The sequence below is a fragment of the Solanum verrucosum genome, unplaced genomic scaffold (assembly GCF_900185275.1).
Source record: "Solanum verrucosum unplaced genomic scaffold, falcon-dt-bn FXZP01000007.1, whole genome shotgun sequence".
Lineage (NCBI taxonomy): Eukaryota > Viridiplantae > Streptophyta > Magnoliopsida > Solanales > Solanaceae > Solanum > Solanum verrucosum.
In genome coordinates, this window is record NW_026020177.1 from 1,751,394 (window position 1) to 1,778,090 (window position 26,697).

General features: G+C 36.8%; 3 protein-coding genes across 4 annotated transcripts in view; all 3 read left to right on the top strand.

Annotated features, from left to right (window-relative positions):
• Positions 1-26,697, top strand: part of LOC125829084 (uncharacterized) — a 1,125,066-nt gene that overhangs the window by 785,757 nt on the left and 312,612 nt on the right. The gene's annotated exons all lie outside the window — the stretch shown is intronic.
• LOC125829039 (uncharacterized) lies at positions 4,555-6,006 on the top strand. Its single transcript, XM_049508317.1, has 2 exons — positions 4,555-4,812; positions 5,029-6,006. Exons 1-2 carry the CDS (start codon positions 4,555-4,557, stop codon positions 6,004-6,006), a joined length of 1,236 nt encoding a protein of 411 aa, XP_049364274.1.
• LOC125829081 (pachytene checkpoint protein 2 homolog) overlaps positions 15,465-26,697 on the top strand; it is a 29,590-nt gene continuing 18,357 nt past the window's right edge. The window contains exons 1-8 of the mRNA XM_049508356.1: positions 15,465-15,662; positions 15,741-15,804; positions 16,252-16,358; positions 16,471-16,538; positions 16,896-16,999; positions 17,077-17,181; positions 24,158-24,247; positions 24,340-24,415. Of these exons, the coding sequence (XP_049364313.1) occupies positions 15,542-15,662; positions 15,741-15,804; positions 16,252-16,358; positions 16,471-16,538; positions 16,896-16,999; positions 17,077-17,181; positions 24,158-24,247; positions 24,340-24,415 (735 nt within the window). The 5' untranslated portion in view covers positions 15,465-15,541. The remainder of the gene's footprint in view (positions 15,663-15,740; positions 15,805-16,251; positions 16,359-16,470; positions 16,539-16,895; positions 17,000-17,076; positions 17,182-24,157; positions 24,248-24,339; positions 24,416-26,697) is intronic.

The following is a 26,697-nucleotide window of genomic DNA, read 5'->3' on the forward strand; positions in this document are numbered from 1 at the left end:
TTCCATCATCATTCAATCATAAACATTCAACCCACTTCATAAGCCAAATTTAGGAAACTTGGAAAGACATGGGTTCATGGAATTTTATTTCTTAAAACCATCAATAAACATCAATAATAGCATATATCATCATTAAAAATCATTTAATGCAAGAACCCATGCTTAGAATCAAAATTAGGTTTTTTTGTGTTTTTGGAAAAACTTTGAAATCATTTGGATTGAGCTCCTTGAAAGGAAGAATAATCAAGGATAAAGGATCCCCATACCTTAACCTTCATGAATCCCACGAATTTTTGAGAAGTAAACACTTGAAACCTTCAACCCTAGCTTGAACTTGACCTAGCCTTTCAATGGAGTTCTAGACAGAACCTTTTAGGAGAGAAGGGTTTTGATTTAGGGAAAAGTGAAGAATGAATTCTAAAATACCATATTAATGTTTTAATACTCTTAAAATACTTAAAAATACTTAAAAATAATATTTACGAAAGCACCCCTTACCCACATGGACTTACTAAATAAAACTAAGGCAAAGTCCAAGGGAGCATTTAAGATCCTTGAAGTGATCCACTTGCCTTGGACCCTCCCTTGGACTTTGCCTTTGGATTTTTAAAGCTAAGGCATATCCATGGGAGTATTCAAATGACCTACTTATATCATATATATATATAAAATAGGTTATACCCATTTAATTTAGACCAAAAAGAAAATTACGAAATTACCCCTTTTTATGCTTCCCCTTGGATTGCCCAAATAAAACTAAGGCAATCACCAAGGGAGCTTCAAAGGGCCTTGGAATGGTCTACCATCCGGCTAAGGCGAAGTTCAAGGGAGCTTCGAAGGGCAATGATGCCTTTTGCCTTCCTTGAACCCTCTCTTGACTTATACTTAGTCAAATCTTTTTGAAAATTTCATAACTCCAATTTATGCTTTAACTTTTAAGATTCATACGTTATGCTCTAGTTTCACCTATCAATTTTTTTAGGGTTTTACTACAGAAAATGATGAAGAAAAGAAAAGGGAAGTGTTGTTCACACCACATTTCATGATGACTATAACCATTAAGACTAAATAACCATACCTTTGCACTCACCCCCATTACAGGCCTTGAAAAGACATTTGTGATCTTGAGTAAGCTGAAGCAAGTATCGATTGGAAAATACGGGCAAACCTATAGGTGAAATAATGCATTGTGTTCATCTTTGTGAGTGTGAGCGTTGCATTTGATTCCGAAGCTTTAAATTGTGAACCATTGTGTGAATATGGAATCATTCTTTGTGTGAGGGCATTTGAACACTTTAGTTGAGTTTGAACTTGCATTTGAAGCAAGTATTGGGAGCTTGGGATTCTTTGATATTGGTAAGTCACAACTTGAAACTTTGAGTGCACATTTGTTCCTTGCATAAGTAAGTTGAATCTTTTTGTGTGCATTAATTATTGAGTCTTGTGTAGCACTATTTGAGGCATCCTTTTCGAACTGCGGAACTTGAGTTTTACTTAAGGACAAGCAAAAGTTTAAGTTAGGGGTGTTGATGAGTCCACAGTTTGGACTCATTTAGGGATTGATTTTAATAGAATCAGTGTCCTTGAATTTCAGACATTTGAACTTAGGAACCAAGCATGGACAATATGGAGCAAAAAGGAACAAGGAAGCTGAAAGAACGAAGAAGAGAAGACCTGAAGATCGCCAAAACCATTGGGCGAGTCGTCGAATGGCCATGGTCTCGCCTAATGTTCTATTGTGCTAATCCCTGGAAGAGGTGACCACGTTGGCGATAGAAAAGAGCATTAGGCGGATCTCCGAACAGCCACGATACCGCCTAAAGTTACAGAATGCCGGATAAACTAAAGGTCATTTCGGCAAGCAGCAAAGCCAATTGGCATGTCGTTGATCTATTAAGCAAAGGACAATTAGGTCGCCAAAGATTGCTGAAGAAGTTCTGAACACACATTGATGAGTGAAATAATAGACATAAGGCGATTCGCGGAAGTGTTCGGTGATCCCGATCTGGATCGCCTAATGTTACAGTAGCCGAACCAAGAAAGAGTGAAAACTGAAGGCGAGATAAAGAACAATCGGAGCATCGCCGACCTGTCGGCCACATCCGACTAACCTCGCCGAATGGTCTATAACAGTCACACATTAGACTTATTTAAATTGATTTTTGGAAAGGAAAGTGGGTATTCAGTAACGAACAAACAAACAAATTAGAGAGAGGATAACACCAAAGGCTCTGGAGAGGGATTTTAATCAAAATATTCTTAGAGATTTTGTAATCAAGAAGATTTTTAGCTGATTTCTTCATAAAAATTATCATTTTCTGTATTCACTTATGGGAAGAAGAATGGATGTTAATTTCTCTACTTTTGATATGAGTGGCTAAAATCCTTATCTTGGGGTTTTGACTATGAAGCCAATTGTTGAAGTTTTGCTAAATGGATATTGTTGAAATGGGAAGAAGAATGGATGTTAATTTCTCTACTTTTGATATGAGTGGCTAAAACCCTTATCTTGGGGTTTTGACTATGAAGCCAATTGTTGAAGTTTTGCTAAATGGGTATTGTTGAAATACGAATAGGGAGGTTAATTTTAAGTGGGTCTGAATTGTTACTGCATTTTGAAGTTGTTTTGCATAATTAGTGTAATTTATTCCGCGGTGTGAGCTTACTCGAGAGAGAAGCATAGAACCAAGGTAGCAATCTTAGCATCCTTAGTAGTGGGTTTACCCGGATTTCAGCTCGAGAGAGTGAAATCCAAAATCTATCCTTTGTATCTAGCTCGAGAGAATTGATTTGATGAGGACAAAGGGCTGAGCATCTTGCGATCAGTGATGAAGTTCGAGAGAATTCGTCATAGAAAAGGTAATTGTTCGAGAGAAAGTTATCTTATATATGGCCCAACCTACCCACAACAAAATAACCTACTGTTCATATCAACATTCACCCTCTAATGTAAAATTCAACAATTGGTTGGTTAATTCCCCAAGTTCTACTCTAGTATTTGTTTAATTCGTGTTTATTCGTGAAGTTAGATTGAAATTTGCTAAATATAACCATAACCTTGAAGGCATAACAAGTATAATATTGAAGAGATTGTGTCAAAGTTTCATTTTCGAATTTGTAGGAAAAACTATTCCCTTGGGACTCGACCCCAACCCTTGGTTGAGTTATATTACTATTAAACGATTGTTGATGCTTAGTATTGGATGAAGTATCTTTGATAGCATTTATCACAAGTGTACCATTAACTTCGACTCGCCCTCAGCTCTAGCCAGTTTCCAGCACATCAGATTTCAGGGTGAGCTATTCCTTCTAGCTCACGCTGGATTCTCTCAGTCATGGCATGATGTCCTTAAATTTCGGGCATAGACCTTTCTATTAACATTCTTTGGTGTCTTTAATACTCCTACACTTGGTATTTTGAGGACAGATGTCCTTGATGTAATGACTTTCAGGTTTTGGTATAATAAGTGATAGACTTTAGAGGTTTATTTAATTGGTTACTTTAATAAGTTTTGAGCTTCCGCATTATTGTTGTTATTCGTAGTTGAATTATTGATATAATTTTGGTTGGATTTGTTGCTTCGCTCATTTAGGAGGTTAAGTGTGGGTCCCCCTCAGGACTAGTTTTGGGTCGTAACAAACTTGGTATCATAGCTTTAGGTTCGATGATCTCATCACACAAGGACAAGTCTAGTGGAGTCTTGCGGAACGGTACGCGGACGCCTTTACTTTTCTTCGAGAGGCTATAGGACTTTAGGAAAACTCATATTTTTCTTTCTTTCGTGCTATTACTTGAATCCAATTGGTATCTAGGTGATACAAATTGATATCTGACCTTCTTCACGCTATTTCGCAGATGGTTAGAACTAGAGCAACAGTTGTGACAACACCAACAGCGGCAAGACAAGGTGCGCCTGAACTAACCATTAGGGCTGCAGCTCGAGGGGAAGCAATGGCGAGAGGTCGAGGTAGAGGTCGCGGGAGAAGGCCCACTAGAGGTAAAGGACAAGGGATAGAGTGGTGACTCCTCCACCGACTGACGAGGTAGTGAGAGAGGGTGATGAAGGGGAAGATGAGCAGATTGAGGAGAAGGAAGTACCACCCCAGCCTACTCCAGAGATGATTAATCAGGTTCTCACTTATCTTAGAGGATTATCTGATCAGGGCCAGGCACCGCCAGCATTTTCTACACCGGCACCTCAGGTTCAGGGAGTACAACATGCAACTATTGTGGGCATGGATGCGTCCTTGGAAACAAGCATGTTTCCCCGATTAACTACAAGGCCTATAATGACTAGTGACCAGCATGACCTTTCCATTAAGTTCTTAAAGTTGAAACCTCCAGTCTTCAAGGGTACTGAATCTGAAGATGCTTATGATTTCCTGGTTGAATGTCATGAGATGTTACATAAGATGGACATAGTGGAGCGATTCGGTGTTGAGTTTGTGACCTACTAGTTTCAAGAGGATGCCAAAATATAGTGGAGGTCTCATGTTGAGTGTCGACCATCAAAGGCACCACCTCTGACTTGGGCAACATTTTCTAGTTTGTTCATGGAGAAGTATATACCCCAAACTTTGAGTGATAGGAGGAGAGATGAGTTCCTAATCCTAGAGCAAGGAAGGATGTCTGTTGCAGCTTATGAGGCCGAATTTCGTGCATTATCCAGGTATGCCACTCAGCTTTGCTTCAATCCGCAAGAGCAGATTCACCGCTTTGTGAAGGGATTGAGGTCAGATTTGCAGATTCCAGCTTTACAGGTAGCTGCTTCTGTAAAATCTTTTCAAGAAGTGGTTGATTTTGTGATAAAGGTAGATGGGGTGAAACCGGATGACTTCACCAAAGTGTCAACATTTAAGAAGTTCCGTAAGGAATTAATTTAGTGGTTCTTACTCAAGAGGGCAGAGATCAGGGGGTTATCCACCTCGTCTTATTCAGTCTTCATTGCAGGTTTCAGTTGAGGGTCCGTCGTAGACCAACCTTTTTCTGAGTTTGGGGGTTATCTCCAGTGTTCTTTATTTTCACAGATACCTACATTCGACTCCAGGAATTGTTATGGATATGGAAAGGTCGAATATATCAGGAAATATTATCCAAAGCAGAGTCAGGCTCGGTACGATCAGAGTTACAGATCCCCAGCAATTAGAGGTAGAGGAGGTCATGTTAGAGGCCGTCATTCTAGAGGATATGGTGGCCAAGGTAATGGTGGTCACCAGTTCAATCGGGGTGGCGAGCAGGTTGGAACTACTGAAGAGCAACCCGGAAGGGGAAATGGACAGACAGGTGATAGAGCCCATTGTTATGCTTTCCCCAGGAGGTCAGAGGCAGAGACATTTGATGTTGTTATAACAAGTAATCTTCTGGTCTGTGATCGCATGGCTTCCGTATTATTTGATCCTGGATCCACATTTTCTTATGCATCTTCCTTGTTCGCTACTGGACTTGATTTGCATTGTGATTTGCTTGACATGCCTATTCGTATCTCTACTCCCGTTGGTGAATCTGTGATAGTTGAGAAGGTATATAGGTCTTGCCTTGTGACTTTTGTGGGGAGCAATACTTATGTAGATTTTATTATTTTAGAGATGGTTGATTTTGATGTAATTTTGGGTATGACTTGGCTTTCTCCAATTTTTGCTTTCTTAGATTGTAATGCTAAGACTATGACCTTGGCCAAGCCTGGGATAGATCCACTAGTGTGGGAGGGAGACTACATTCCCGCCCTAGTTTGTATTATCTCGTTTCTTCGTGCTAAGAGGTTGGTGAGTAAGGGTTGTTTAGCTTTCTTGGCACATCTCAGGGATGATACTTCCAAAGTGCCGTCAATCGAGTCTATTTCGATAGTCCGTGAGTTTGCAGATGTTTTTCCTGCAGACCTGTCTGGTATGCCAACAGATAGAGATATTGATTTTTGTATTGACCTGGAGCCGGGGACTCGCTCCATTTCCGTTCCACCTTATAGAATAACCCCAACTAATTTAAGGGAGTTAAAGGCCCAACTTTAGGCCTATAGACTGAGTGCATCTCCTTGGGGTGCTCCAGTTTTACTTGTGAAGAAGAAGGATGGTAGTTTTCGGATGTGCATAGACTACATGCAGTTGAATAAGGTAACTATTAAGAACAAGTACCCCATTCCTCACATTGATGACTTGTTCGATTAGTTAGAGGGTGTTTGTGTCTTCTCTAAAACTGATTTGAGGTTCGATTATCATCAATTGAAAATGTGGGCAACAAATGTGCTAAAGACTGCTTTCCGAACCAGGTATAGGCATTATGAATTCTTAGTAATGTCCTTTGGGCTTACGAATTCCCCTGCTGCTTTCATGACCTTGATGAACATAATTTTTAAGACATATCTAGACCTCTTTGTTATTGTATTCATTGATAATATACTAATATACTCAAAGAGTATGAAGGAACATGAAGAGCATTTGAGAATTGTATTGGGGTTATTAAGGGAGAAAAGGCTTTATGCCAAATTCTCCAAGTGTGAGATTTGGCTCGATTCTGTGTCCTTCTTGGGGCACATGGTTTCTAAGGATAGATTGATAGTGGACCCACTAAGATTGAAGTAGAGAAGAGTTGGGTAAGGCCTACTAATGTTTCAGAGGTAAGGAGCTTTGTTGGTTTAGCTAGCTACTACCGTCGATTCGTCAAGGGATTCTCTTCCATTGCTTTCCAGCTGACCAATTTGACCAAGCAAAATGTTCCATTTTGTATGGTCGGATGAGTGTGAAGAAAGTTTCCTGAAACTCAAAACCTTGTTGAATACTGTACTGATTCTTGCCTTGCCAGTGGAATGTAAGAATTTCATTGTTTATTGTGATGCATCTTATACTGGTTTAGGTGCAGTGTTAATGCAGGAGAGGAATGTAATTGCCTATGCTTCAAGGAAATTGAAAGTGCATGAACGTAACTATCCGACCCATGATTTGGAGTTGGCTGCAGTTGTATTTACATGGAAGCAGTGGAGGCATTTCTATATGGGGTCAAGTGTGAAGTGTATACAGATCATCGCAGTTTACAATATGTGTTTACTCAGAAGGATTTGAATTTGAGGCAGAGGAGGTGGATAGAGTTATTGAAAGACTATGATATTACTATTTTATATCACCTAGGAAAAGTTAACGTTGTGGCAGATGCCCTAAGTAGAAAAGTAGGAAGCATGGGTAGTTTAGCCCACTTACTGGTTTCTAGACGCCCATTGGCTAGAGAGGTTCAAACTCTGGCTAATGACTTTATGAGGCTAGCAGTACTTGAGAAAGGAGGATTTTTGGCCTGTGTGGAGGCAAGATCTTCTTTTCTTGAAAAGATTAAGGGAAAGCAGTTTGATGATGAGAAGTTGAGCCGAATTTGAGATATGGTATTGCAAGGAGAGGCTAAAGAGGTTGTGATTGATGAGGAAGGCGTCTTGAGAATTAAGGGGCGGGTATGTGTGCCCCATTTTGATGATTTGACTCACACTATTCTTGCAGAGGCTCATAGTTTGAGGTATTCTATACATCCTGGTGCAACCAAGATGTATCGTGATCTGAGACAACATTATTGGTGGAGTAGAATGAAGCGTGAAATTGTTGATTTTGTTGCCCAATGTCTGAATTGTCAGCAGGTAAAGTATGAACATTAGAGGCCTTGAGGGACACTTTAGAGAATGCCCATTCCTGAATGGAAGTGGGAAGAATTGCAATGGATTTTGTGGTTGGTCTTCCAAAGACATTGGGTAAGTTTGATTCTATTAGGGTAATTGTTAACAGGTTAACTAAGTCTGCTCACTTCATTCCGGTCAAGATGACTTACAATGTAGAGAAGTTAGCCAAACTCTATATCTGTAAGATTGTTCGATTGCGTAGAGTTCCAATTTCCATCATATCAGATAGAAGTACACAATTTACTTCTAACTTTTGGAGGACCTTGCATGCTGAATTAGGTACTAGATTGGATCTTAGTACCGCATTTCACCCTCAAATCGATGGGCAGTCTGAGCTAACAATTCAAGTGCTGGAGGATATGCTTCGTACGTGAGTGATAGATTTTGGTGGTCATTGGGATCAATTCTTACCCTTAGCAAAGTTTCCGTACAACAATAGCTATCACTCGAGTATTGATATAGCCCCATTTGAGGCATTATATGGGAGGAGATGTAGGTCTCCCATTGGTTGGTTTGATGCATTCGAGGTGAGACCTTGAGGGAATCGTTAGAAAAAGTGAAATTCATTCAGGAGAAGCTTCTAGCAGCTCAGAGTAGGCAGAAAGAATATGCAAATCGGAAGGTCAAGAACTTAGAGTTTATGGAGGGTGCGCAAGTTTTGCTGAAGGTTTTACCCATGAAGGGTGTGATGCGGTTTGGTAAGCGGGTAAGCTTAGTATAAGGTATATTGGGCCATTTAAAGTTCTTAAGTGTGTGGGGGAGGTGGCCTATGAATTGGCCTTGCCTCCATGGTTGTCAGGAGTGCACCCGGTATTTCATGTGTCCATGCTGAAAAAATACCATGGTGATGGAAACTACATTATTCATTGGGATTCGGTCCTGCTTGATGAGAATATGTATTATGAGGAGGAGCCTGTAGCTATTTTTGATAGGGAGGTCCACAAAATGAGGTCAAAGGAGATTTCATCTATCAAGGTTTAGTGGAAGAATCGGCCAGTTGAAGAGTCCACTTGGGAGAGTGAGGTTGATATGCATGAAAGATATCCACACTTTTTTATCAATTCAGGTACCCTTCCTTGCCCTCGCTTTCTCTTGATCGTTCGAGGACGAACGATGGGTAAATTGGTATCTAATGTAACGACCTTTTTGGTTGTTTTGAGTACTAGAGCTTTTTATGGCAGAAAATACTTTCCGATAGATTTTAAATGAGTATTTTGGACTATTCGTGACTACAATTATGAAATTAGTGGGTAGTTTTAATAATTAATTTAGTTGGTGGTTAAAGAAGATAACATTAGAATTAATAGAGGATCACTTTCACCACTTTAATAATTTTGAAGCTATACAATTAGGGTAATAATTGATCAGTAGAAAAGAAGAAAATTAAAAAAAAAAAGAGCCGCACAATTGTCAAGAACAAATTGAAGAAGCGCTTCAGGTGAGCAAAATTTTTTTTCAGCTTTCAATATTAGAGTGTTGCTCATATAAATAGATTATTATATTGGTATGTATTTAAGAAGAAGGAGGTGAATTGTTATCCCTTTTTATACCCACACAAATTTGGTTGGAAAATTGAAAAGTGTTAAGGACGTGATGATTGGCCAAAATATAAGTAGAAACAATTAATAGTTGAAAGATTAGGTTGCAGGGAAGGTTGTATATGTTATATATGATATATGTGTGGAATTAGACGGTAACTGCTGTATATAGATTTGGTGCAGTTATTGTTCAAATCTCGTATATTCTGCTAGTTGCCGAAAGGAGAATGTGCAAACAAAATTTTGGGGGTGAGAGCAATAGTTGAAAAATTGCCATTTGTTGATGTGGATAATTTGCAGTAGTTAAGGAGTTGTACAGAAAAGGCAGATTTTCTTTTCTTTCTATTTTGGTGGATCTTTGCCATTTAAGCTTTTGAATATTACTTGGGCAATGTCTTTGTTTCAATTGGAGTAATGATTAGCGATCATTGGCTAATGATTGATAAATTGGGTTTGTAGTATATGATAAATTATGTTAGAGTTGTTGCCACTGGTTTTCGAAACCGGTGGCTTACTCTTGAATTTTATTACGTGTTTATCATCTTATAAATTGAGTTTCAGTATATTGAGATAGGTAATTAAAGATTAGGTGGATCGAATTATTTAAATTCAATTAAAGTTATGTTAATTGGAGGAATTAAGACCTACCCTTAGGTTTGAACTTTAGTAAATTGATTATATAATTAGGTGATTTTTGGGTCTAGGCTAGACATAGAATAATATGAGTGTGTGTGTATAGACTCGTTAACTTACAAATTTGCATATACACTTGATAGATTGGAAAGGTTCAGAGGCATTAAGGAAAGGAAAAGCATTGGAGAAGCAGTTTGCTTGATTTCGGTTCTTCGGTGGATGTAGGTTATGGTTTATTCTATTTGATAGATAGACTCTTAATAGTGATTGATATGCAATTGAGTGATATTGTGAAGTTTTCTATGTACTTGATTGTGTAGTTGTGTGGCTTGGTTGTGTGGTTTGTGATTGGTCTGAAATCCTGAGACCATGAAATTTATAATCTTGAACCCTCTCTATCGAAGTGATGCCTTGAATATAGAAGGCTTAATGAAATATTGTTAAGGAAGTGGAAAGAGATGATAAGAATGACAAATGAATTAACCATATTATTGGATCGGGGTGTCACATTTCGACATGGTATTATTGGACCGGGGTGTCACGTTCTAGCGCGGTAACATTAAAGGAAGAAGATATTGAATTGACTTAATGTACTCAATCTCAAAGAACCCATTTCCCAAATGAGCGTGATATGGAGGCATGAGTCCCCGTATGTGTGCTTGATATTGTGATTGATTGTGTACTTGCTTCCGTTGTCACTTGTTCATGTTGTTTGTTGCTTTCCACATGCTAAGTGTCATAGTTGATTTTATACTATTATTTATAGCATATTAGTTTCTATTTATGGTTGGCCGATGATACCTACTTAGTACGTGTTCCTTGTACTGACCCCTACTTGTGTTTTCTTCATTTTCTTTTGTGGAGTGCATCAAGTGTACATCTACTTCTACTCGCCCTCAGCTCTAGCCAGTTTCCAGCACATTAGATTTCAGGGTGAGCTATTCCTTCTAGCTCGTGCTGGATTCTCTCAGTCATGGCATGATGTCCTTAAATTTCAGACATAGACCATTCTATTAACTTACTTTGGTGTCTTTAATACTCCTACACTTGGTATGTTGAGGACAGATGTCCTTGATGTGATGACTTTCAGGTTTTGAGAATAATAAGTGATAGGCTTTAGAGATTTATTTGATTGGTTACTTTAATAAGTTTTGAGCTTTCGCATTATTGTTGTTATTCGTAGTTGAATTATTAATATAATTTGGGTTGGATTTGTTGCTTCGCTCACTTAGTAGGTTAAGTGTGGGTGCCACTCAGGACTAGTTTTGGGTCATGGCATGAGCTTTGACCCTTGAAAGGGCAAGATATGATATTATGCATGTTTTATGAGGCTTAGTACATGCTTTAGAAACACATTTGAGAGTAAAGTGAATATGCTCATGATCTAGTTGTTGTGTTGTTGAAAGGTTATTCTCATATACACACTTATGCATTAATATGATATGATGTGAGTAGTTTCCTCACAATATGATGATTCTAAGGTTGGAAGACTAGTCTTACCTAATGAATCTATATGAAGACATGGACAGTGAAAGGTAGTTCTCATGCATGATCTAATGAGCTTTAGTATGAGTCATGTTGGATTGAGTGTCAAAACATTCTTCCATAAATATGAACTTAAGTCAAGACTTAATATGAACTCAATTGGAATTATGCTTAGCACCGAGTTGATATTGCCAATGAGATGGAAGCTCACCCGTTAGTAGAGGGCGATTTTCTAGAAGAGGTCTCATGAGATGGAAGCTCCTCCGTTAGTTGAGGGCTGGTTTCTAGTAGCAATATTCTTATCCCATAAACTATGTGCCCTCATAGGTTACTTAGCTATTGGATTAACCTAAGCTAAGAGTATGGTTCTACCTTAGGCAAGTAGGACAACCCTTTTTCGGTGTGGGGTAGACACCAGATTCCATGTTAAGCGCACATGGTCTATATCGATTAAGGCTAATTCCCACAGTAAGAATATGAATTATGAACTATGGTTACTTAAGAAGCTTTACTTAGTATGGGTGAGAGTATGTGATCTTATTCATGTATTGCACAAGTGCTTTGAGGGTATCTATGGTATGCTCCTTTTATGTTATGATGATCTATGTAATGAATATGTGTATGACTTGTGCTTATGATGTATGCTTAGTTTGGAATGTAGCTTGAAAGGACTTTCCAATGCATGTGTGACTAAATGTGAGTATTCCCTTGTCTATGGTAAGTAGGTTAAGAATGAGATCAAAAGATGATGAGTATGAATGAGGACCTAAAGTTACTTGCTTAGTATGGGTGGGATTATAGGGTCTTATCCATGCATTGCACAAGCTTGACTTGAGGTAACTTATGTAGTGTTTCTATTATGTTATGTTAAACTAGATACATTAATCATGCATATGACTATGTTGTTATCTCTTATGCTTATAGCCTCTGTCTTATTATGTTGTCTCTTATGTTCATGACTTATGATATTGTCTCTTATCATTATGGTAGATGTCTTATGTTGACTAATTCCTCTTATATGCTCTTATGATGTTATGCTAGCTATCATATTTAGTACTTTTGTACTAACGCATACTCTTGCCTACATTCTTATCAAATGTAGGGTTCGGTGATTTTGAGTTCCATCATTGAGGATAGGTTTCTAGAAGTGCAAGGAGTTGAAGACTTGGTGAGTCCTCATAGAATCGAGGATAAAGCCACCATTTTCCTTTATGTCTTTCTTTTATGTTTTAAGACTATTGTATGGGCTATGTCTTGTATTAGATGGTTTGAGACAAAAGAGTTATAGACTTTCGCTCGCTATTATAAAGACTTCAATTGTACGGATAAAGTTTTAAAAATTTTCATACTTGTCTATTATCTTATGTTATGATATGCTAAGGGCTTGTATGAGACCTCTTAGGGGTCAAGTAAGCCATGTTACATCTAGGGTGTACCCCTGGGTCGTGACAAAGAGTGACTAACTTTCAGTAGTAATCATAAGAAAGTTTACAGTCACTATTCATAAGAACTTATATTTTATTGTTCATTTTATAATTGTTTACTTATTTTTTTTATTTAAGAATATTCATAATATTTTTAAAAATAGTGTAGTACATGGTTGGATATTCACGTGCAACGCACGTGCGTCAAAACTAGTATTATATTAAAAATGAGAAGCCTCAAAGTTAAAAGTTGAATTACGATTTTACCCTTGTTATAAATTAAAATTATATAAAATATCTAATTATTTAATAACAATAATAATTTACATTTTAATTTAAATTAATAATTCCAAAAATCTATATATACATTACTAGCTCTTCCTCTTCCGCTAACTTTTTCCATAATTGTGATTTATGTGGATAATGTGGGATCATATTGGGGAAGTTTTGGTTAAGAGCAGTTTTGCAGATTCTGTTGAATGTTGTTGTTGTCCTGATAATGTACAAGAAACATTTGATCATTTATTTGTTTATTGCCTATGGAATATGTTTGCAGGAGCAGCAAGAATCCAGGGTCCATTTATATATTTGAAACAAATAGTGAATAAATGGTGGGATTTTGATTGTGTTGCTAAGCTTAAACCATTATACAAAGCATTACCATTGTTTATTATTTGACAGATCTGAAAAATGAGGAATGTGATCAAGCATGGGGTAAAATGACCAGAAATGGGATGATTCGAGAAATTAACAATAATATCTTCTTGTTATCTACTTGTAGATATCCTTGGTTGTCTGATATCCCTAACAATTGGCCATGGATTGTAAAGTTTTTTTAGGCTTATACACCATTGATTATTAGTAAAGCGGTGAGATGGAATTGTCCAAATGTAGGGGTTTTCAAGTGTAACTCTAATGGGTCTAGTATAGGCAATTTGGGTCTAAGTTCTAGTGCTTTTTGTGTTAGAAATTCTAATGGAGAATTACTGTTTGCTAAAACCATACATTTTGAGATTCGATCTTCTCTGGAGGCAGAAGTTAAGGCATTTAGAGAAGGATTATCGTACTGCACCCATCATAATTCTCTTCCATTAATTATGGAGACAAATTCCCTCATCATCAAGAAGATTCTAGATGGAATCTGGGAAGTCCCATGGGTAATTTCTGTAGACATAAGGTGGATTAGAGATGTTATGAAGGACAAGGTGGTGGAAATCAAGCTCACCTACAAAGAAGGGAATACACTGGATGATCTTTTAACTAACCATATTTTCAGTTTTGTAGGTACAAATCTAATTCAATTTAATTCTACACAGGAGCTACCATCACAAGCAAAAACTATATTACAATTTGACAAACAAAACTTGTCGCAATTGAGGGTAAAAAAAGTGTCAAAATGTCAGGTTCAACATACCAGTCACATATTAGAAGCACAAAAAAGGAGCAGTCACAATACTTCATCAACTGAAAAAAAGGAACAATCACAATCGAAATACATTGCCACAACAAAAAAAAAAGAACAAGGAACATAAAATCACAAGGATTATTATATTGAAAATGAGGATCTTACTTGGTAGTTTCATGGGTTTGTTGCAATGGTATCAACCCCTTGGGGTTCAATCTGCACAAGTCATAAAATTACTTAGTGAAATCAATAATTTTTTATCGGTTCAAGGGTTATAAGTTTGGATTTGTGCCTTACCTTGAGATACGTTTGTGAAAATTGGTGTCAAGTTGAAGAACTCTTCAATGAGTTGAATCCATGGTGTTTGTGAGAGTTTGAATGCCCATGTGGATATCGCTCAAACTTGGTACTGTCTTCTCTGTCGTAATCGAGAGTTAAGGCTCTCCTCGGATCACTGCTGGTCGTTGTGTTGATCGAAGAGGAGTAGCCATTGAGTTTTTGTCATTCTTCCTTATCTTTTTCTTTTTTCTTTTTGTTTTTCATTTGTTTCCATTTTTTTATTTGGGATTTGGTCACTTTTGGTCCAAAGCTCTTTATTTGTCTTTTTGGTATATAATAAATGGGCTTTGCCTGTTAAAAAAAAAGTTAGAGAGGATATTATTCATGTATTAAATGAATACGACATGTGATGTGCAATTTAGAAATTTGCATAATTAATACTTGTACAAATTATGAAGAAATTTGTATCTTATTTTATGTAGATTAGAGGATGGAACAAAAGTACCCGTTTGAATTAGCTTATTTTAGATGTTTTTGACTTTTGAACACTTTTTTAGTTTTGGATGTGTTTGGAAAGGTTAAAAAGTGCTTTCAAGCACTCACTTTTTGGCCAACAAAATTTACAAATAAGTCAAAAGTAGGGTATCATATTTATGACTTTTACCTTTGAACTTATAAGTTATTTTCTACAAGTCTATCCAAACAGGCCCTAATACATGCCTAACTAATAATAATTTCTCCATTGTTTTTTAATTGTTATGTTGCATTTTTCTAGAGTCAATTTAAAAGTTAAATTAGATTATATTAATTTGATATTTTAAAATAAAGATTTTGATATGAAAATACTATAAATTGTATGTATTTTTCATATCAATATCATGAAAAATACATGTTAAAATGTTTGAGTTTAAAAAAGGAAGTTATAACAACTAAAAAGCTAAGGAGGAAATAGATTACTAATAAACATAATTGAAATGGTCTTACCAAACAATCCTCTATTGTTTATATATTTCATTCCCGCGCTGTTTTTATTTTTAGAAGCCCTCCTAGGGTTTGCCAATTCTTCTTCATTCTCCATTTCTGCATTTATGTAGTATAAACCATTTTAGCCAAATTTGTCACAACAAAATGAGTGCTCCAATGGAAATCTCCATGGTCAACGCTGCTGAAGTCAACACCAGCGAGCAAAACGGTGACCCTGCTCCATCCCCACCACCCACATTACCTGAAGAAAAAGTGCTCGTTTCAGGTATTCCACAATATTATACATTTCTGACATTTTTTTATAAACTTTTAGAGCTGAAACATTTCAATTTTGTAATTGTAGTTGAAGTTTGCTTGAAGCCTTCAAGTACAGCTCGTATTGATGATGTTAGGTTATCCGTTGAGAGGTATGTAATTTTCAACTTTTCTATATCAGTTAAGTAACCCTTGAAGTATATACAAAGTGCCCCTTGGCCAGTAGGGGGTAAGAGGATAGTTGGTGTATACCATACTGAGACTTCTGTGGCTGTTTCCATGCAATTAAATGCCAAATTTGATTTGTTGACTAGCAAATATAGTGAGCTTCTACTGTTAGAGAACCCCCAATTACTGAATATTCAAGTTAAATGGGTCCTAATAAAGCGAATTGGATGGTGAGTACTCATATGGCCAACCCAACTAGTTTGGGGTTGAGGCATAGTTTCTATTGCTATGTTTGCATTTGACTTCTCTGGGAATTGTTAACGCACATGCTCTTTTATTTGGTGACATTTATGGCTAAAGTTACTTTTCTTGTTACTCAATATCTCATTCAAAATTACGTTTTGGTTATATGGGCAAATCATCTTGTACAGAATGCTGGAAAAAAGGAGTATGAGCTATGTGGATGGTCCAATTCCAGTTCCAATTGATGATCTCTTTCTTGCTGAAAATGTGCAGCACATATGTGTGTGTGACACAGGTATATAATCTTTTGTCTCTATAGACTCCGTTAGTGTAGCAAAAAGAAGCAAGGTAATGTTTACCAAGCTTACCCTTGGGTATAATGCACTGCCACATTTTTGCTTTTGTAGATGTCTGGCTGGAGAACCGAGATATCCTTCTATTCTGGCAAGTAAAACCAGTTGTTCATGTATTTCAGGTCTGCTTCTATTACTAAAGTTATGTTACTCAAAGTCCCAAGCCCTTTTGGCATTCCTGTTTCCTACCCTAGCTGGACAGATAGACCCTAAAGGAATCTACAGGAAACACTAGAAGTTGCTAAAATTTTGATCCAGTATTGAAACACTAGAATTTGATGTCTAGTTGGTCATAAATCTTCTCCAAGTAAACAAAGGAAAAGAAAAAAAGAGAGGAAAGAAGTGAAAAAGAAATGAAGAGTAATTGGAGGCCGAGTGAGCATAGCCAACACTTTACACCTAATTTATTAGAGTTGATTTGTTCAATTTTATGACCTCTCTGCTATTTGAATTTGAATTGGACATTTCCATTTTGTCAGCTTAGCGAGGAAGGACCATGTGAAGAATTAAGTGGGGATGGACAGCTTTCTACATTTAATGAATGGATTCTTCCTGCAAAAGAATTTAATGGAATGTGGGAAAGGTGTGTCACTTGCTGGCTGAAAAGAACTTAGATTTCTTCAAGGAACCCAGATGTGATTTATCTTTTTATTTCTACAGCTTAATATACGAATCTGGTCTCAAGCAGAGATTGTTGCGATATGCTGCAAGTGCTTTGCTTTTCACTGAAAAGAGAGTAAATTCCTTCCTTGTATCCTGGAATCGGTAAGAAACTTGTTTACCGAATTCTCAAATATTTTATGATGTCAAGCTGTGCCTGCCAACTTTGTGTCTGATTGTGGTATTTTACTGTGCCTTGTATTCTTTGCTTGGTGATTTCCAATCACCAGTTCTTGTTGAAGCTTAGTTCCATTTACTGTACTCTAGGCAATTGGAGGAAATTAGGATTGTGTAGTAGCAGTGTGCAAAGATAGGTCACTGTAAAATGCACTGCATACTGTTAAAAAGTCATCACCAACTTAATCTCCAAAAAAATGGAGAATCTAGAATGAAAGTTGTAGAGTGAGAAGTCCAGAAAGATTTTAGAAAGAACAACTCTAGAAATAAGTAGAAGTGTAATTCTTGAACTAGGTAGTTGATATCATTAACAGAAGAGAGTACTAAATACTCTCACTAGATCCTTCCATTACCACCCATAAATAGAGGTGGTCCATTTAAGTTGTAAGTGTGCTCAAGTAAGCAAGAAACCAGGAAAGAGTGCGAGAGCAAAGGTGAGAAATAAGAGAAAGCAACAAAATAAGTTGCTAGAGTGCCAGTGAAAGAAAAAATTAGTTTAAAGATTTGTTAGACCGAAGCTGGTCTATAGTTTACAATAATAAAATTTAAATTGTGAGCAAACAATTGTGTTCAACAATATTCAACATTTACATGCTTCATGAAATTGCCATTTAGTCGATCTCTCATGGTGAGTGTTTCAGATCTCAATTTTGAATGTGATGTTGCCACACTAGATGTGTCATTGTGTTTGCTTAAATCACAAAAGTCCTAATAAAACAATATACGGATTAGTAGCTTTATAGGTTTACTTTGCGTTTCACAGAGAGAACTTACTCCTTTGTGGATGCATAAAGAAAGAGTTATATTTTAACTTGACAACAGTCTGAAGTTTCATTGTTGAAAAAGATCAGCATTTTGTCGATTTAACCAGCCCGCTTTAACATTTGGACTCAATGGGGTAATAACACAGTTGACTAGATCTGGTTTTATATTTTGAGTGCATTTTCAGTTCTCACTTTTTTCATGTCTGTCTGCTCTAACCAGCATGTTGAGCACATAAGACCATGGTAAAAAAGCTTTGGTGTGGGCTCTCTGCTTTTACTGTGCTGCTTGCTTATCAGAGATTTTCCCAAATCAGTAAGATTCTTTACCTTATAAGAAAGATAAATGCCTTCGATAAAAAATAATTAGATCCAGGGTGTGTTCGGTATGAAGGAAAATGTTTTCCATGAAAAATGACTACAACCTGATCTTGACTTGTATCTCTTCCAAGAAGAAAATGATTGGAAATGATACTGATATGTTGGTGACTTTCTTCTTGAATGTGGGATCTGACTTTTTTCTTTCTTTTGGACTTACCCAAATAGACTCAACAAACCTAAAATAAACAAAAAAAGGAATCATGGGATGATGGTTGTAGATAGTGGAAAAGAAGAGCAAAATGAAATAGTAATATCTAATTTGATGATTTCACTAGCCTTCACATTTCTGGCTAGTGAGGTGGTTATAGCAGTATCATGGGCAAGAAATGTGAAAGGGTTTCCTATAGACTCTAGAAATTCATTTTCTAGCTATAAAGTAGTTGTTTGTTATTCTTTGTGTGAGAAATATAGGAGAAAAATATTATTGAATTGTTGTATCTATATTATTATATTGAGACCCTATTTATAGACACTACAATAGACTCCTTTTCCAACTAGGACACTAAGATACCATCCTTTTCTAAATAGGATTCTATATACTATTTTTGTTCCTATTCTAAGTAGTATTGTATATATTATTCTTGTTCCTATTCCTATTCTAACACTCCCTCGCAAGCTGGTGCATACAAATCATATGTACTAGCTTGTTACAAATTTAATTAAGAGGACCAATGAGGGACTTGATGAGATATCTGCAAGTTGATCCCTCGACTTCACATAATTGATAGTCAATCTCAATGTGTTTGTCTTCTCATGAAATACTGGATTTGATGCATAATGCCAATCAATCTCAATGTGCTTGGTCTTCTCATGAAAAATTGTATTTGATGCATAATGTCGATAAAACACAAAGTGATAAAATTAGAGAGTTGAACTTCCCAAACGAATCTTGAGAAGACTGTTTCAGACCATAGAGTGAGTTACACAATTTACATACAAGGTTACCAGACTCCTCCCTAGCCAGTGTTTTGGATGACGAAAGGTGACAAGTGCCTGCCTCGCCATGAGGCGAGACGAGCAGTGAGGCGCTCACCTTTTTGAATTAAGGCGCCAATTAATACCAAAAATTTAAAATTTTAATTGCATATATAAATATCCAAAATCTTAATAGCAATAACATATATTAGCAAATATTTCAGTTCAAAAACTAATAGTAGATACTAAAAGTCTAGGATTTGAATGACTCAATAATTCAAAAGACAATTGACAAGCAATACTAGAACTCTAAAAGCCTATTCTTCAAGATTATCCAAATTTTGAAGATTGTTAGAGTGGGTAAAAGTCCACATTGATTAGGGAATGGACTGGTGGTCTCCTTATATGAACTTGGGCAATTCTCCCCTCATGAGCTAACTTTTGGGGTTGAGTTAGGCCAAGTGTCATATCTTTTCATGGTATCAGAGCTAGGTCCATCCCCGTTTGGGTTCCCGATCCACGCTCCAGTCGGGCCTGGGCATGAAGGGGGGTGTTAGAGTGGGTAAAAGTCTCACATTGGTTAGGAAATGGACTGGTGGTCTCCTTATATGGACTTGAGCAATTTTGCCCTCGTGAGCTAGCTTTTGGGGTTGAGTTAGACCCAAATGTCATATCTTTACAAAGATCAATATCCTCTTCATCATGATTTTTTTTACAACTCACTTACTCGGTGACCTTGTGTCTTTGGCTCTTTGAGCCTGACCACCAAATAGTCCATCCGCCATTTTGTACTTAGGAAGCTCAGCAACTAGTAAATCTTGTATTGCTATATCGGGGTTCATCTTCTTAACACATGCATGATTATCCGTCCACAAACTAGCTAGTATAGTGCCATTGTTATGAGCTTTATAAAACAAACCTGAATTCAAAATATGGCCATCAGCATGCAAAGGCGGATGGAGTTGGTCTGACCACCTTGCATCAATAATTTCTCACACTTTCTGATATTGCTTCTTATATCCACCAAAGCCTTGCTCAATAGTTTCTTTGACTCTATCCGTTGCTTCATAAATGTAGCCCATTGGTGGTTTTTTCTCTGCATCCACCAAACGAAGCACTGCTATCAAAGGACCACAAACTGTAAGTTGCCCGAACAACATCATTCCAAAAGTGGGCAGTAATAAGAAGGTTGACAACTTCTTTCCCCAAAGTTTCCTTTGCAAATTTACTTGAAGTCCATTCGGTTAAGAAGACTAGAATTCTCAAGTTTTTCTTTTGGTTGTACATAGCTCTCGAAGTTAAGAAGGCCGCTGCAAATTTTGTCTTGGCCGGTTTCACCAAATTTCTTTGATTGGTGAATTTCCTCATCAAGTTCAACAACAACGGCCTTTGACTAATGTAAGAATGGATTTTGATGGCCTTCTTAAAAACTGTTAAAATAATACTATAGTAATTAGTAGCTAATGAGTATTAAATATTGGCTATAAAGAAAGTTAAGAGGATGGGAGAGTGATATTGCCTGAAGCATATGGATTAATCTTGAATATGTCACCAATTATCAAGTTGATGCAATGAGCAGCACATGAAGTCCAAGAAATGTGTGCCCATCATCATGCTTCCCGCTTTAACATTCTCACTAGCATTATCGGTGACAATTTGTACAATATTTTCTGATCCAATTCTTTCAATAGTGTTTTCAAACAAGTTGTACATTTTGGTAGATACGGTAGATTCATTGCTAGCATCAACAGAACCAAGAAATACACTATCGAAGGGAGAATTCACCAAAATAGTGATGATCATTACCATTTCGTGCTGTCCCAAACTTTGTCCATTGCACTTTATGCTCATCAACAATTTTTTTCCACTTTCTTCACCTCTTTTTTTAGGTGAGTAACTCTAACTTCATGGAATGTAGGAGGCCCATACCGGGGCCATGTTGTCCTACTGCCTCAATGAATTTATTAAATGATTTGTAATTAACACAATTAAAAGGGAGCCGGACATCGTACATCCATTATGCAAAAGCACTTACCGCACTCTCTTAGAATTTTCTTGGTTTCATCAATTCCTGCTCATGCTTCCTTTTCAAAGCCTCCTTTTTGTTGTGATTTTTGTGGAAAATAGAGATTCATAGGGCCTTCGTCACGTTCCGCGCCGTGGATGATGCACTTCCACTAGAAGACATCTTTTGAGTTTTGGAGGGAGGCATCATTTCAGCATATTCATCCATATCATCATCATCAATATTAACAAATTCTTCTGGCTGCCTCACTTGAAATTTCGGATTACTAGCGATTTTATTTGCCATAAGCCCTTATTTCATCTCTAAACTCTGACGGACAAATTGGACATTGTTTTCCATTTTTGTTTCCACCCACGAAATGTTGCTTGTGCTGAGTAATACTACTATTAAAAGAACTTTTACAAAAAATACATACAACCGAATCTTTTGATGATCCTTGAGTACCATAATTCCATCCAATGTCCCTCTTTTTGTTAGCATCCGACGCTATTAAATTCACTATTTATGGACAAATAAATACTATATTAATTAGTGTAAAATTAAATTAAGTAGGGAAGAAATAATTATAAAAGGATTAAACTTAAAAAAAATAAATAGGCAGATTGTAGATTGCAGCGAGCACTACAACAAAACAGAGCACTCAGTTCACTACCACTAAAAACAGAGTGAGTTCACTAGTCACTACCACAACCACTGAAAACAGAGTAGAGACTAGAGAAGAAGAAGAAAAGAAGAGAAGAACTAGGAGATAAGAAGAAGAGAAGGACTGAAGAAGAAAACAAAAAAAAAGGTCTCGTACCTGAGCTGAAGGAGCAGCAATCGCGATTCGCGAAGAAGGTCTCCAGGGGTCGCGCGACTTGCGAAAAACTGAGGAGAAGAGGAGCGGTCTTGCGAAGGTGAAGGTTTGCAAAAATACCCAAAACACCCTAATTTTGGCTTTTAATTATTAAATTAGACCTTTTAAGAAATAATTAAAAAAAGGGTGACGCCTATCGCCTCGCCATGCCATGTCGCCTTTCGCCTTTCTGAAGTCGCATCGCCTCGCTAGAGATAGGCAACGACGCCTCTCCTTGCCTCGCCTCGCATTGTCGCCAAAGGCGAAAGGCGAGCGCCTTTCATAACACTGCCCCTAGCAACGAAACCAGGTGATTGCTCCAGATAGACTTCTTCCTCAAGATCATCATGAAAAAAAAAACATTCTTAATGTCCAATTGTTTAAAAGACCAATGGAGAACGACAACCATATAGAAAAAAACGGACATATGCTATTTGACGGTATGACCCTACTAAAAAAAGGAGAAATTATATGGGTTGAGTCGGAATGATGACACAACTCTATGCAAATCAGATTTGAGGAGTCACCGCAATGATGAATAGAACTATGCAAATCAAATCTAAGGAGTTACCAGAAAGACACACGGTGCTATGCAATTTAGTTATGAGAAAGTAGTTCAGAAAAATCCACGACACTACACAAATTAAATATGAAAAGTACTCCAGAGAGATGCACGGTGCTATGCAAATCAGATATGAAAAAAAAGTAGTCAACGTAAAGATGGTATAGTGTTACAAAAATTAAATATGAAAACGTAGTCACCAGAAAGATGGCACGGTGCTACACATATTAAATATGAAAAAGTTGTCACTGAAATGATGGCACGGTGCTACACAAATAAGATGAGAAAGTAGTCACCGAAAAGATACAGGATGACCCAACTTTTGGTAACATAATCGTTGGATAGATGGGCGGCTTATATGGGTAATAGCTGCCCGCCGGCAGTGGAAGCTCTTTGATTCTCTACCAAGATTGTAGAGGCTCTAATACCATGTGAAAAATATTATTGAATTGTTGTATCTACATTATTACTTTGAGATCCTATTTACTCCTTTTCCAACTATAGGACACTACAATACAATCCTTTTCTAAGTAGGATTCTATATACTATTTTTATTCCTAATCCTATTCTAAGTAGTATTGTATATATTATTCTTGTTCCTATTTCTGTTCTAACACTCTGAATAATTGAGAATTAAACTTAACTGGTTTTATTTTGAACTTTTTTTAAAATTATGCCTGAATGTATTGTATATATATTGTGAATCTTTTCCTCTTGGGAAGAATAAGAACTTTTAGTAGCCTTCTGAATGTGCCAAGATTTGTGAAAGAACTAGATTAATTGCAGACATTTTGAAGCATGTTGAGTGCATGTTGCTGTCAGATAATATTGCCGCTCATTACTCCATTCTATTTTGTTTGACCTAAGAGTCAAACATATTTTCTTTGAATGTGATCTATCGCGTTCCTTTTAAGTAAATATTCGTAGTTAATAGCATTTTCTGGTAGTTTCTAGTTCAAGAATTTATTTGAAAAATTAATGTCCATTGTTAAACTGAAAATTGATCAAATCTACCTTTGTGAATGTGAATTATGTATTCGGGCAGGGTAGTAATCAGATCTTGATTTTGTGGTTTCTTCTCCCTTACAATTCTCTTTTGTATAACCTTTATTACCTTATGGATGTATCAAAACTGAGCTTTCCTCAATTGTGTTTATTTTATCCTGCATTCAGTATCCAGTTATCTTATTTTTTTCTGAACAGGTTAACATGTAGTATAAACAAGAAATACACCAATAGTGTATTGTGGTGTATTTCAGTAGTAATTACATCAGTAGTATAGAGGGAAAAACAAAAACGATCTACCACCTATACCCCTCATAAACTGTCTAAAACTTGGGTAATGTCCCCAATCTCCTTGGGAAAATCATGAATACCTTTCAGTATCCAGTTATCTCACTGATCAATTTTCTAATTGTTTGTAGCATTATTCTTCTGCATGGACCTCCAGGAACAGGAAAGACATCTTTATGCAAAGCATTAGCACAAAAACTTTCCATACGTTTTAGCTTTAGGTTTGTACAAATCTAATACTTTACTGGATGTCCCAGCACTTGGATACTTTACTGACCTCTTCTTCCTGTTGAATAATACTCTCATAAATCAGATACCCACGGACCCAATTGGTCGAAGTCAATGCACATTCATTGTTCAGTAAATGGTTTTCTGAAAGTGGCAAGCTGGTATGTTTCACAGTACACTCTGAGATAACTATTCAGCTCTTGTATAGTCAATGTTCTGATTAAGTAATGAACTATTTTTTTGAGTAGAAATGTTCATGATATCATGCTTGACAACTCTCTCCATTAATAAGTCAAGCTTAGACTTGGAGATGAATTTGAAATCCACACTTTAAACACAATTTAAGACTAATTTAGTTTTGTTGGAAAGGGATATCGTGCTGGGGATTGGAGATCCTCCTTTAGGCATTGATCAGACTAATAGGAATTTCCATTACTTGATTATGATATGGTTTCTCAATTACATTTATTCATGAAGAATACCAAAGCCTTTTCGACATCATAGCCCAAGGGAGCACTTGCCAAACTGTAGAAGTTACAGACTATAAGTCTTCACACTGCTGAAACCAATAGAAAGATATTCTTTATATTGGCTTATATTTTTTTGAATGCTGCGACTGAGTCCGTGGAGGTGAGCGAATTTGAAGAGCACACAGCTAGAGTTTGGAATTGTTGGTTAACGAGATTGGATATTTGCGGATTTTGTTTCGATACTTGAAATGATAGGATTTCTTTTCAATTTTGAACTCCACCATAGGATATGTTGCCTAATTCATTGTCAATTTGACTTCAGGGTTTGAAATTATACATTTCACGTTCATACTCTCTAATGATGCTCAAATAATTGCAATAATGGAGTCTACATGTGCAGTTGGTGAGAGAGTGAACAGTGGTCAAGATCATTGATTGTTTAACAGACAAACATAAGAGCCAAGCTGACAGTAGAATAAGGGCACCTTCTCATATTAGTTATGTCGGGGATTATCATGTAGGAATTGTTCTTACGATGAATGATAATGAAGGCTTTGTTATGGGATGAATAATATTGTAGGGATTTTTATCAGTTTCAAAAAATAAAATAAAATATTGTAGGGATTTTTATGCTGTTGTGAATAATAATGTAGGGATTGCTACCTAAGGTACTTTTTTTTTGAGAAAAGGGTAACTTGATTGCTACCTAAGGTACTTACTTTAAGGGCAGTTTTATCTTAAATTCTTTTAGCCTCCTATCCGACATAAACTAATCCGTAAATTCCTAAACAGAACGCGGGTATTAAGACCACCAACCAAACACTACATTAGTTAATCACGAAATTCCTTTTCTTATAACCAACTAAATGCTACATTTGTCATGTAACGGTTATTTTTCTTAGTCCCACCACCCAAGCGACTCCTTAAATGTTAAAGTTTTCATATTAAGCTGTATCTCTTAACTTATTGTCTTGGTCATACTTGTCTTGCATGGGCTGCATATTTGACAAATATTGTCAAACAATCAATGATGCTGGTCAAGGTGTCTCTGATAGTGCCAGAATTTTTCTTCAAAAAAGGATAATGCGATTGCCAATTGTAAATATCCATAACGCCTCTGAATACAATACTTCTTAAACTATTATTCCCTTCATTTTAATTAATGTGAGGGCATTTTACTTTGCATGAGTTTAAGAAATGTAGAAAGACTTTTGGAGATTTTTTTTAGACAAGTAACAATTATATTCAATAAGAACTTAGCCACCTAGAAAAAGGTGCTAAGTTGTAAACTTTACTAGCATCAAAAGGGTGCTTAAACCCCTGCCCAGAGCCCTATACAATTATACATTGCCAATTAAATCTACTGACTCCTACTTCGCCCCACGTATTCTGTTTATACCAAAAGAAGAACAAGCTTAAGACAATTCAGCCTAATTTTCTGGATAGAACTGCTAGTGCCTTCAAAATGTCTGCCATTCTTTTCTTTCCACACTCCACCAAATGCAAGCATGAATGATCTTCCACCAATTCTCCTCCTCACCCTTGTTCCCAATACTCCACCAATTGTTCAGTTATGCCTAAGTAGAACTAGGTATTACCCAAGTTATTCCCAAAATATGTTGTGAGATTTCTATGGCTATAAAAGCACGCCATTGTAAAATAGAAAATTTTAAGTTGAATCCTTTTCAAATATAGATGAGTGTTATTTTTCTCGTATTGACTAGCTAAGAAAGAGTGCCGCATAAAATGAAACAGAGGGAATATAAAGAAAGGGGTTTGCCTTCTGGGTCGAGCTCGTCGCACCGGACTTACCTAGTGCGGTTTACCTCTACTATGTGGTTTGCGAGCTATTGCATAGGAGCGGGGGTTTTACCCTGTGCGCACCTAAAGGGTAGCGGCTACGGGTTTCCCTTGTCATAAAAAAAAATACAAAAAAATATACTATATGTGTCCTACCTACACTGAACAAGAAG